This window comes from Idiotropiscis lumnitzeri, chromosome 14 (assembly GCF_059441095.1).
Source record: "Idiotropiscis lumnitzeri isolate Australia: NSW breed Sydney's pygmy pipehorse chromosome 14, RoL_Ilum_1.0, whole genome shotgun sequence".
Taxonomy (NCBI): Eukaryota; Metazoa; Chordata; class Actinopteri; order Syngnathiformes; family Syngnathidae; genus Idiotropiscis; species Idiotropiscis lumnitzeri.
This window is the reverse complement of record NC_142404.1, coordinates 8,085,023-8,097,144: the sequence shown is the minus strand read 5'-3', so window position 1 is coordinate 8,097,144 and position 12,122 is coordinate 8,085,023. Positions and strand designations below refer to the sequence as shown.

Genomic DNA, 12,122 nt, shown 5'->3' with positions numbered 1-12,122 from the left:
GACCCCCACCCTGACCACCCCTGTAGGCTGGACGCGCATTGCGGAGCTGCCGCCATTCAGTCACGTTCCCCACACACTGGTTTTTGCTGGCCCCTCTGACCCACGCTCTGGGCTGCCTCAGCCCACCGAGCGGGGCCAGATTATACATCAGAGACCGCTTCGGCAGGGGACCATTTACCGCCCGTCGACACTGAAACACAGATTGGCCAACGCGCACGTGTAAAAGCAGAGCATGCAAACAGAACTCTGTGCTCAAGCCATAGCAAACGAAAGCTATTTGTTGTGAAAAAAACAGAGGAAAAAAATGAATATGGATGGTGCAAACAGATTGTTTAAGCTCAAGTACATGCGAAAAAAAGGGAATTTGATTGTGTGTGAAATGACCTTTTAACCCATTATTAATTGGTCTGTTAAATTGATAAATTGCAATTATTCATTTGAATGGTTCGGGAAATTACAACTGGCTTTTCATACTAAATCCATGCATTTTATGATGATCGTTTAGACAAAAGACTTTAAGCAAGACAAATTTCAACCATTCAATTTTGTTTGCTACCAATGTCTTTCTGATAACCCCAGAACCAGAAATGTCATTTACCGCAACAAATGTGGTACCTGGGTCTTTGTCTAGATTATGGCCCAATGTTGACGGATCCAGAAATGCTGGGTTGCCCTTGTTGCTTTTAGGCAATGCTCTAATGCAATACCCAGTTTGATCGTGACGCCTTGGCAAATCGAAACAACACTAGCTTGAAACGATGCATGCTTTTAAAAGAAAACAACAAGCAAGCCGAATTTAATCCATTCTATTTCCATGGTCGCAAAATTACACCAATTTTGTTCGATGTTGCAATACAGCATTATGGAAAATAACACCTTTTGTTGATTTGGACCATAATTTCCCAAAACAAAAGTTTTTTTTTTTCTTTGGCGTGGAATGCTAAAATTGAAATAACATAATGAGGCAACATTAATTCAAGATGGCAAAATGGGGAAAATGGCAACTTACAATCACTAGGCTAGGTGCTTGTCCGCATTTACGTACACGGTGTCTCCTTATGAGGACTTTTTTTTGCAAGGCGGCCCTAATAAGGGGAGCAGGCGCAGGAAGGAGGTGGGAGGCCGAGGTGTGGGGGAAGCAAAGAGCCTTTAAATAGTAAAGAGCGAAGCCTTGCCGTGCTCAGCAGTGCTGAGAGCAGCAGAGAAAGCGCTCTCCTCTATCATCCCAGAGGAACGACGCCGAGCCTCGCTGGCACGCCACTTTTATTGCCGTGACCCGAGGCCCATTAATCAGGCTGCTGCGGGCCCCTCATCACGGTTCCTCCCTGTCCCAGTGCGCCCCCCCGACACACACACACACAACCACCCACCACCTCCCGACCGAGGCGAGCAGGCCTGCCTCGACAACATCCGCATATGACAGAATTGAAACGGCGTGCGTGCAGAGGCGCAGCGAGCGCATGCACGTGCAAGTGCGTCACTCCCGCTTCCTGTCTCACACACGCACACACGCGCACACAGCACCGCCACAGCAGCTCATCTGGCATTGAAAAAGCAATCTGCGCTCAATGAGACTGAACAAGATAACAAAAAATAAGCCTCTTATAGGAATGTAGACATTTGACGGCATGCTGCCTTGACAGACAAACGCGTAACTTAAGACGACAACGTGGTGAAATGTGGGGGATGGGAGCATGAACAGGTTTTGGCTATTGTGCAAATACACGCAAACACTCAACTAGAAATAAAAAAAGAAATAAAGAAATACAAATTGAGAAGCGCAACAATTTGCCCGTAAGGTTGTAAATTTTCTAAAAAAAATTTTTAAAAAAAAGATCATTTTTGGGAAAAAAAATGTCGCGGGGGCCATGCCGTCACACAAGATGGCCAAAAGTGTTGCGAGACTAAAGCTCAGGGAACTTCCATTGAGCAGCCTAATCGTTTTCTTTCGTCCCCACCGATGATAACCTTAGAATCAGAAATTGAATTCATCGCAACCAAAGTGTAACGTACTGGACAATGGGTCTCCGCTAAGGATGCTCGGAATGATATGGCCAAGTCCATAATAGGTTCATATAATGAGGCAACTGCACCCTTCTTTGGCTCTCTTGTGCAATTTGGCCACATGGCCGGATGTTTGCCACTAACATCTCCGCCCCTGGTACTCAGCACAATATCGCTTCATAAAAAAAAAACAATACAATCAGAATGTACATCACAAGTGGGTTGCGTGTTGTCTTTATGGAGTGGAGGGACGTGCATCCTCAAGATTAGGGTCAGAACAAAGGTTATTTTTTAATGTGTTATTTTTAATAGTGTTTAACTTCCTGCACTTGTGTAACAGTTGCAAATGTTAAAAGGTTGCTTTTAAATCACCTGAGCAACTAATAATTGCTGCTATGTGCTTAGTACACATTTTATTCATACATATTCAAAGATTTTTACACTCGTGTGGCAGTTGAGATGGTTAAATTGTTCCATTACTGCTTTCGAGGGAAGAACGTTTTGACCGACCAAGGAAGAGGTTTTTGCTTCGTCTTGTTTCCTATAGAAAAAACGGTTTCGACACAACAGCTCAAAAGGTTCCGCCGTTCCGTCTCTCCCCCGCCGCCTGCGCGCCTCCTGATTGAGTAAGCAGCCACATACACAACAACAACATGTCTACTGCCATGACACATAGCGTCTAATGAGGAGCGAGCGCGGCTGTGCATCTTTATTAATTGCCTGGCAAATGCAGGTGTGTTGACTTTGACCCGAAAAAGACAGCCTGGGTCAGACATGAGCGTTCTCTAGTACATAGTCAGGTGTTTACGTTGAAAGTTTTTCACGGGGCAAACACTGGCATTGTATAAAAAAAAATAAAAAATCATTAACAACAATAATTTGTTGCAGACTGTGACTACACCGCCAATTATCTCGCATGCACACACACACACACACACACACGCACCCACTTCCCAAACGTGCTCGTGACCGACGCGTTTCCGCCAATCCCTCATTGCAGCCTCATTGCGTGCACAAATTGCGCACAGTGGGATGAAGCGCCGCTCCATTATCCGTCGTCATTATGGGCTGAGCCGACAGCTCAGGAAAATGGGCGCATCATACTTTGCTAACATTAGAATAATTAGTCGGCATTTATACGATGCTAAATGTCCATCTAATGCTCGCACCGCTTGACGCTTCGACGATACTTGGAAGATGAATCTTGTCTTAAATATGTTTAAGAGTTAAGGACCCTATTTATTGTTGTTGGATCTACACATCGCTGGCATTGGGGGGAATTCTTGTACTTCGGAAATCTTCACTTTTCAGAAGACCCCAAAAACGCCTTGTTCAGTCATTAGCATTAGCATTGCGTCATCAAAGGGAGCAAGCTGTTTTCAACACTTTGATTGGTCAACCAATTGTAGAGGATTGTATGAGGATTGACCTGTAGTATAGATTTGTGAAAAATACTAAATTTGCCAAATTGTGACATAGGAGGCAGCGACATGCATTCTTGTATCACTAGCATAATAAACAATTAATTACAGAGTTCTTCAGCTGTCATGTGTTCTTACGCTTTCGCACAAATTAGTGCAATACACATTAAACCGCAAATGTCAGAATTGTGTAAACTGAGTACCTTTTGTCTACCAAAGTTGACATTCAAATATAAAATCGACAAAGGCTATTCAAAAGAAAGATTCGATTGGTGAAAACAAGCAGTTGCATAATTATGCATGATGCCTCATTTACAAAATGACATCGCCAACTAGTGATCTGGCATGCATATTGCACCATTTTCAAAATCCGTTTTTTTAGCTAGACTAAACAAATAATTTCATTTTTCCCAACGCCATGTTGACATAGCGCACGTGGAATGATTCGGGATGAGGAGGGAGTAGGTGGCGGTGGGACGGGGTAGAGCAGTGTGTCGACGCACGTCCCTGGCAACAAACAACTCCCGACGGCCGCCCAATCCATCACGCAAGCCGGCCGGCAGCAGGCAAGCAGACAGACAGGCAGGCTGGAGGAGGGGGGGGGGGGGGGGGGGTAGAGGAAGTGGGCGGCGGGGGGTGCAGCGGTCGTGCTGCGTTTATAAAACAGACCGCAGCAGCGGAGCCCCGACGCGCGCCATTAAACAGAAAAACCACCGGGTGTTTTTTAGCCGAGTCGCTCTGGAGTTCAGTATTGACCGCTTTTTGAAAAGAACAGGTCATATATTTAAAAAAAAAAAGAAAAAAGAAAAAAAGAAAATGGGGGAGAGGAGGGGGGCAGAGCGGACGAACGCTTGCGCCTGCCTCGTCCCGCTGATTTCCTGCCTGTGACAGCAGCGACTTGAACTCGCCGTGACCTCCATCACCGGAACAAACAACGGCGCCGCTCATCATTTCCTCCTGGGCGGAGGCCTCCTAATTCCCCGCGTTGTGGTCGCCGGGGCACAGACGGGTGGAGGGCAGCAGCCGTAGTGTGTGCGGCGCACAACAACTTGGCCAGAGTGCTTTTTATGGTCACTCGGGGGAAATTATGCACAAAAAGTCAACGACAGATTTGATGTATCTGCTGGTCTGCAGGTGCGTGGAAGGGGAAATGTGGGTCTGGTGCGCTTAGATGGTGACGGCGCCCTCCCGCTTTTTTTTTTTTGTCCCTGGAGCCCTGCCAAGCGTGCTGGAGCGCAGAGCCGCGATCAGCTCTGGGGGAGGAAGGGGGGCGCAGTGTGACGCAGGATAATCTCCACAGCGACGGGGGTGGGCGGCTCGGAGGGGAGAAGGGTGTGCGGAGGGGGGGATAAACAGGGATTAAACGGTGTGCACGCACACACACAAATCAGAGGCTTCGTCTCGCCGTCGCCGTGTGTGTGTGACAGGATTTTCAGCGCACACGCACGCGCACACGCAGACACACACGTTACACTAAAACGCTCAAATGAGCGCACGGAGGAGAAAAGCACACTTAGCGTGCACGCTCCTGTCGACAACATTAACACCTTGGCGCCATAAAAGGACGCGTGGCCGCCTTTAATTGTTATTGATCATCAAGCTGACGTGTGCCAAATGGTCCGATTGATCACCCCCTCCGCCTCCAACTCCCCCCTCCTCCGCTCTCTGTCCCTTGTCTATCCTGCTGCAAAGGCTGCGCAAAAAAGGTACACATCCACCTTGCTATTTATGTACAGTGTTTCCCTGCTAGGTTATGGTTCGTCATTAACACCTCACCTATAGCACAGATTTTGTGATCTTTTTTATGGGTTTTTACAATTAATCCAGTATTTTGCCACTGAGTATTTTCATGCGCTCTATTTGTATGAGTTGCTGATTCATAAGCGGTAAAGTAGCAGTTGTTTGAATTTTTTTTTATTACCATAACAGAGTATATGCAAATGACCTTTACCAAAAGTGTCAAAATCATTTTTGTCGCAGATAAAAGGGGACATAAAATGATGCGGCGGGCTAGATCTGGCCCCCAGCCTTCAGTTTGACACCTTACGCTTTTGACCATCTTGGGCATTAGATGTTTTTGTCTATTATACTTTGGTTTAATGAAATCATATGGTTTGATTGGACATTTTGGTGTTTAAATCCACAAGATGTTAATTGACTCTAAACTTCAACTGGGAGAGACAGCTTCAAGCAAGTGTGCTTATCTTTAAAAGAAGAGGCACCTCCGGTCATTTTCATGGTAGACATTTTCGGATATATGCTGTTTAGATTAGCATCTGATTGGTAAATATGGTTACTAAATGAGATTCAGATTTTATTATTTTTATTATTTAGCGCACATCAACATGCCGGTCATTTGGATTTCCAAATTTGGGGTTGTACGGTTAACATCATCACACTTTGACGTCACAACTAAGGCTGTTTTGTATTTTACATGCTCACTGAGCTGAACAATGCGAGATTTCACATGCGACGCTAGTTTGACCTCCATGTTTTGTTTGACTTTTGAGGAATATTTTTCCAGAAATTGGACCACTTTTGGACCTTCTGACTTCGGAGCTTCCGCTGTACATGGGGGGGGGGGACGAGGCTGGAAGCGAGACAGATCCGCGCACAGCCGAAAGGGAGCCGGCGGCGCCTCCTCAGCTGTCACATTATTAGCGAGCACGCTGTAAACAAGGGGCCCCCGCGTCCTCCAGGCCCGCTGCACAGACGCATTCAAGTCTCTGCACGGTTCAGTACCGCCACCTCCCTCCCTCGCCTCTTCTCTGCCGTCAACAACGGCGACATTGTGATTCTGCCGCCCCCTCCCTTCACTCCCCTTCCCTCCCGTGCTGACACTGGGGCCTGGGCGGCGGCCGCTGAACTGGCTCTATTCATCGCGGGCCAAATGGGAACTAAATGGCTCTTTATGTCACCAAAGAGTCCGATTGTAATGGGGATGCGCTAGGCAAGAGTCGGGCAGCATTTTACCGGAGCTTTCTTGACTTTGCTTTGAATACGCCGCCGCTGCTTTCATGCTGGATGGTCTTAATTAAAGCGCGAGTACTAAAAGGACCATCCCACCACCACCCTCCTCTAGCGCTCACTCCACCCCCTTCGGGATGAATGGTTTTGTTTAAATCGGAGCCTTAATTATTGGGAGCCTATAAAGGTAAATTGGGCTCTATGAATGTCAGTGAAGCGTTCACACCTATGACGTCACCCAGCCTAAGGGGGGGGGTGGAAATGGTGTGACATATGAGATGTTTGTGAGACATAACGCATAGTTCAGTAGCATCTCTATGGTGTAAAAGCAGTGTTGATCAACCAATAGGAAGGCTCTGTCTGTTTTATTAACCACAAAGCTGATAGGGCTGAACAATTTTAGGAAAAGATTGAATTGTGATTTTTCTGGCAGATAATTTGACTCAATGCACAATTTCAATGCAATATTCACCGATGTATAGTAACATTTTCAAAAAAGACAGACAATGACATCAAAACCTTAAAACACTCTCACTCAATACACGGACACTAAAAAGGCTGTTGGGAGGGAGGCGTTGTTTTTTTCCAAGTCTCTTTTAAAATGGTTGAATAAAGCTAGACCCTACTGCTTGCCGTCATGCATCTATAACTATGTTATTATGTGTAATAGTGTACGTAAAAACAAATAAAACTTGAGTGTAAAAATGTTAACATGCACGTGGATGACAAAGAAGTTTCCATTAGCTGCTAACAATCCGCAAAATCTGCAATGCTTTATCCGTTTACAGTTAGAAATGGTCTCGTTTTAGACGACCCCATCGAGACCCAAACGCAATGGGTGTCGTAGTAGCAATCCTACTTGTTTTTGAAGACGACAACGACGAATCACCTTTATTTGTCATGTACACACACACACACACACACAAACATATGAAATTTGACCTCTGCATTTGACCCATCGCAGTAGTGGACACTGTTAGTGGCACAAACTGGAGCAGGGGGCTACTTAAGCGCCCAGCGAGCTGTTTGTGGAATCTGAGTCTTGCTCAAGCCGTGGGGAATGTTGTGGGCGGATGGTCGTTTGTTAACGTAGGTAAGACGGTGTTGGAACGCAACATGAAATTGTTTTCTAATTGTAACCATTCTCTTATATGGCGGAGAGTCGGATTTTGTACACTACAGATCAGAGTTGTTTCCGTATTTTGAAAACAAAAAGTGTCGAACTGAACCGAACCGTACTGCGTGGTGGAAAGAAGGCTCATGCTGTTAAGTCGGCAGGAGCTTTGCACGCCGGCCAAGTCAGGTGGAAATATTCAACGAGGCGATGCACATTCCTGCTGTGCGCAGACTGCGGGCTAGTGGCCAACGCTCCGTTGTGCACAGGCAGGATTACGTCAGGAATACGGATGCCCGAGGCTCCTGCTGCTAAAATTAAAACTGGGCTCGACCAAGACAAGCCTGCAGAGAGACCGAGAGGCTCGACGGTATGTCCAATCAATGGTCCGACTATCCGGAGCAAGGACGCTTAAGACAAGCGCGCGTAATTACGGGATGTGATCTCGTAAAGCCATCCATGTGCTTGAGAGAAATCGTCTCAGAGTGAACCGCGTGCAAGCCAAGACCACAGGAACACGTGCCATCACGTGAGAGGCCCGTCTGGATCTCGGGGGGCCGCACTGGTCTCGCTCCATCCCCTGGAGGAGGGGGGGGGGGGGGTAGTGGGGGTTGGCGAGGGGGGAGGTGCGGCGGCCGTCACATCTCTGCAGGGAAGCGCTCCGAGCGCTCCAGACCGCGTCGAAACAAAAAGCTTTGTGGAGCGAGGCGAGAAAAGAGCGGGCGAGTGAGGGAGGGAGCGAGGGAGGGAGCGGGGAGGAGGAGGAGGAGGGGGAGGGCGTCCGCTCTCCCGTTTCATGGCGAGGTCCCGGGAGGCCGGCACGGAGCATAGCTTCAATCAAACCGTGACGTCTCCTCTGGGAGCTGCGCAGCGGCGCCTGGAAAACCGATCTCTCCTCGGCTTTTGTTCACACGCAGGCCGCCTCGGCTGCGGCGAGCCTGTTGTCTTCCATCCAGGCGTGACAACGGAAAAAAAAAAAGAAAAAAAGAGCCCGCGTCTCTGACTAGAGACATGAAACACAACACCGTCCTTTTCGGATTTTATTAATTTCGCCCCCCTCCGCTTCGCCTCGCTTTTCTTGCGGAGCGCTGCCAAAGCGCCCGCGTGCTTTTATTGATGTGCTCAATCAGGGGGAGCTATTCCGTGCGTGGCCCTTATTGATTCCAGATTAGAAAAGCGGACAAACAGAAGGTTAATTGCTTTAAAATGGGGGGTGAGCATGGTTGTCGCTAAACGGCGGCGCGGCAATTCCGCGCATGCACTTGACGCGCCAGAGATAATAGAATTACGCTTTTTTAAATTTTGATGACGTCATAGCCCCGCCTACAGAATTACGCTTTTGTCTCGTTGTCCCCGCCTACAGAATTACGCTTTTGTCCAAAATGGCCGCTATCCCCGCCCCTGTGTTAAAACTATCCAATCTCCAGCCACCTATTTCAAAATATTTACATATTCCCTGCCCGTTGAAGGTTTAATACCACTCCTACAGAATTACGCTTTTGTCGAAGTGGGCCCCGCCTACAGAATTACGCTTTTTGTCTCGTTGTGATGACGTTGTATGTGTGTGTGTGTGTGTGTGTGTGGGCCAAGGGCCCCGCCTACAGAATTACGCTTTTTGTCTCGTTGTGATGACGTTGTGTGTGTGATTGGGAGGGGGGCTTGGCCCCCCTCCCAAACTGTATGCTTCTTATGTTAAAAACAATGTGTTCCCTGCGTGCGTGCGTCCCCAACCCAAACTGTACTTATGTTATTCATATTTAAATATCTGAAGTATATAAAGCATCCAATGAAATGAGCTATATCTAATTAAATAATGTAGATGTATAAAATTAAATTAAACGAGTGAAATAATTCGAGTTGAGAAGAGCAGGCGTTGTTATTACCTTTGAATAATATGTTTATTTGGTTGATATTTGCCCTTTTTGCAAACATGTCTGGACATATTCCCAGCGACATAAGTTTAAACATGGTATTGTGCAGGCTTGGGGGGTTGTCCGGGCAAGACGCCGGCCATAGACACCCTCCAAGCCTGCAGCAGCCTCAAGGTGTTTCAAAAGATAGTGAGTGGCGACATCCTGTCGATCGGTGGGCAACTGTCGACATCCGGGGGACCACCCTCCTCCTTCTTACCTTTTTTGTAAAATCTGCCTAGTCATGTTTGCATGTCTGGACATGTATTTGTTGGCTACATTTGGACAGTCAAACGCCGTCATTTATCCCGCTACGGACGAGAAAAATGAAGGGTGATGTCTCCACCGCTCCCGCCCCTCGCACCCTCCTATTTCCCTGTACGTCACATCCTTCCTACTGCCGGCAGCCCCCATGTTTGTAGTCCTTTTTTGTAGTCCATACGCTGAGTAAAATAGCAACCAGCCTGGTTAAGAAATAGAATACAGCTAGGTTAAGAATATTGCACACAGCTAGGCAACCCCCATGTTTGTAGTTTATACAGGTAAGCATAGAAATATTAGATATTAGAATATTATATATTATTATAGATATATATATTATAGTATAAATATATATATATATATATATATATAGTTATATATATATATATTTATATATATAATAAATAGCATGCTGCTAAGAAACAGCTTACAGCTAAGAAATAGTATGTAGCTAGGTTAAGAAACAATATACATTTAGGTTAAGAAAATAGCATACAGCTAAGAAACAACATGCGTTTAGGTTAAGAAATAGCAGCTAAGCTAAGATATCATTAAGGTCGTTTTACCAATTATTTTACCTTTCAAGGAGGAGCATCATCTTGTCTGTAGACATCCCCAAGTCATCTTTGCAACAAGCTTTGACATGTTTTCACGTATTTCTTATCTATAGTTGGACAGACAGACGACCACCAAGTTGCGGTCGTGTGTAAGCATAAACAACACCGCCCGCCCCCCCCAGAATCACGCTTCTGTCAAAAATAAGCACATCCCCTACTATCATATCCCGACCCCAGTCTCAATACAGCCAAATCCCAAGTCACGCTCTGCACAGACAAACCAATTTTTCCGGCTGAAGAGCCAGACCTACTCTAAAAATGAAGACGCTCAGAACAAGACGCCGCATGGTCATGGACATCACACCGAGAAGGGTGACAACCATCGTTGCACCTGATCAGGTTTCTAATAACATTGCAGAGCACTCGTCAGGTAAACGATGCAACTAATCCTTAACTATATTCCTATAATCAATAGCTATATATTTAATCAAAGTATCTTTGTACTGCAGATAGCGGTGTGGATGAACCTACATGCGACCATGACATGACTATGGTTGAAAACGTTGTTGGTGTAGAAACCCTGACAACTGCAAACATGGAACAGGTTGACGCCTGTACAAATGTAGACCAGGATGGAACCCCTACAAAAACAGACGAGGACCAGGCAGGACCATCATACTCTTTATGGGTGGGCGGTACGGGAATCTTACCAACCTCTGTTGTAGCCTCGTACAACACTGGCGAGCCATCATATTCAGGGTGGAGCCGTCCCGTTTCAACAACGCCGCCGTCGACACCTCCGATGACCCCCACCTCGTCGGCAGAATCTTCACAAAACGAGAAGGCACAACAGCCCAGTTGGTCCGACCAGGCTGAATCTCCACAAATCAAGGAGGTACGAGTACCTAGTTGGTCCGAACAAGAGTTCTCAAACCGTTCGCTTGAGCCCTCTAAGGTTCAGACCGTCAACGACCCTGACCCCGGACCTGCACCTATTTCCAAGGATGATGTACAACATATGTCATGGGTTGATCCTCCTAAGGGATGGGTTGATATGGATGTCGTAATAGTTGTTAAAGCGGCGATTCTTTACATGGTCAGACGTTTTTTGATAAAGTATCACAAAAAAAGGGGTTGTTTGCATAGCTATAAATACTTAGGGCATAATTATTATCTAAGACTGCACTATGAACGCATCATGCCGATCCTTTGCGGTAAAAGGTTTTTACCCTGTATTCACTACTTGTTGGATTTGTGTTCTGTAAAAACGGATAAAGAAACAGTCAAGCGAGTTGCAGAGATCTTAATGGTGGACTTAGCACTCGTAAAGGACTTACCGGACCGCCTTAAAGTGGATGAGAGCGTATGTTGTATGATATATCGTGATCAACTTGATATTTTCGAAGAATATCTTATAGAAAATATTAACTTTGACTAAAAATGGGTAATGTGTTGAGAAAATTATCGCTTTTTGGCTATAGAAGCTACTTTGAGTCGCTCGGGTTCGATCGACACGTTTCAAAATATTTTGGAAAATTGGGAAAATGAGATAAGTGACTTAGCATACTCACGTTGTTTAACGATGTGATAAGATACCGTCTCCGTCATCAACAACCTGTGGATCTCGCGCACGAATTGAAGATGTTTGAAGACCTGTTAGAATCAAAAGTTAATCCATCTGTTTTAACCCTGACCTACAGACTTTTTACGTCTTAGAGAATCCTTATCATGTGTAACCAGACTTAACCTTGTCATATTTTTGTATTTCATTCAATTAAAAATGGATGTTTTTAAAAATATGCTTTTGCGTCTGTGTGTTTAGACAAATAACAATGTGACGTTTGTCACTCAATCATAAACCGTCATGAGCGTTAAGCGTTGGTTGAAA

The 12,122-nt window shown here is 46.0% G+C and overlaps 2 protein-coding genes across 2 annotated transcripts in view; one reads left to right on the top strand and one right to left on the bottom strand.

Moving 5' to 3' along the window:
- The window catches only part of bcor (BCL6 corepressor), a 52,545-nt gene that overhangs the window by 26,741 nt on the left and 13,682 nt on the right, over window positions 1–12,122 (bottom strand). The gene's annotated exons all lie outside the window — the stretch shown is intronic.
- LOC148323295 (uncharacterized) lies at window positions 10,464–12,006 on the top strand. The gene is made up of 2 exons (XM_088315332.1): window positions 10,464–10,664; window positions 10,744–12,006. The coding sequence occupies exons 1-2, from the start codon at window positions 10,553–10,555 to the stop codon at window positions 11,670–11,672; spliced, it is 1,041 nt and encodes a 346-aa protein (XP_088171458.1). The 5' UTR covers window positions 10,464–10,552; the 3' UTR covers window positions 11,673–12,006.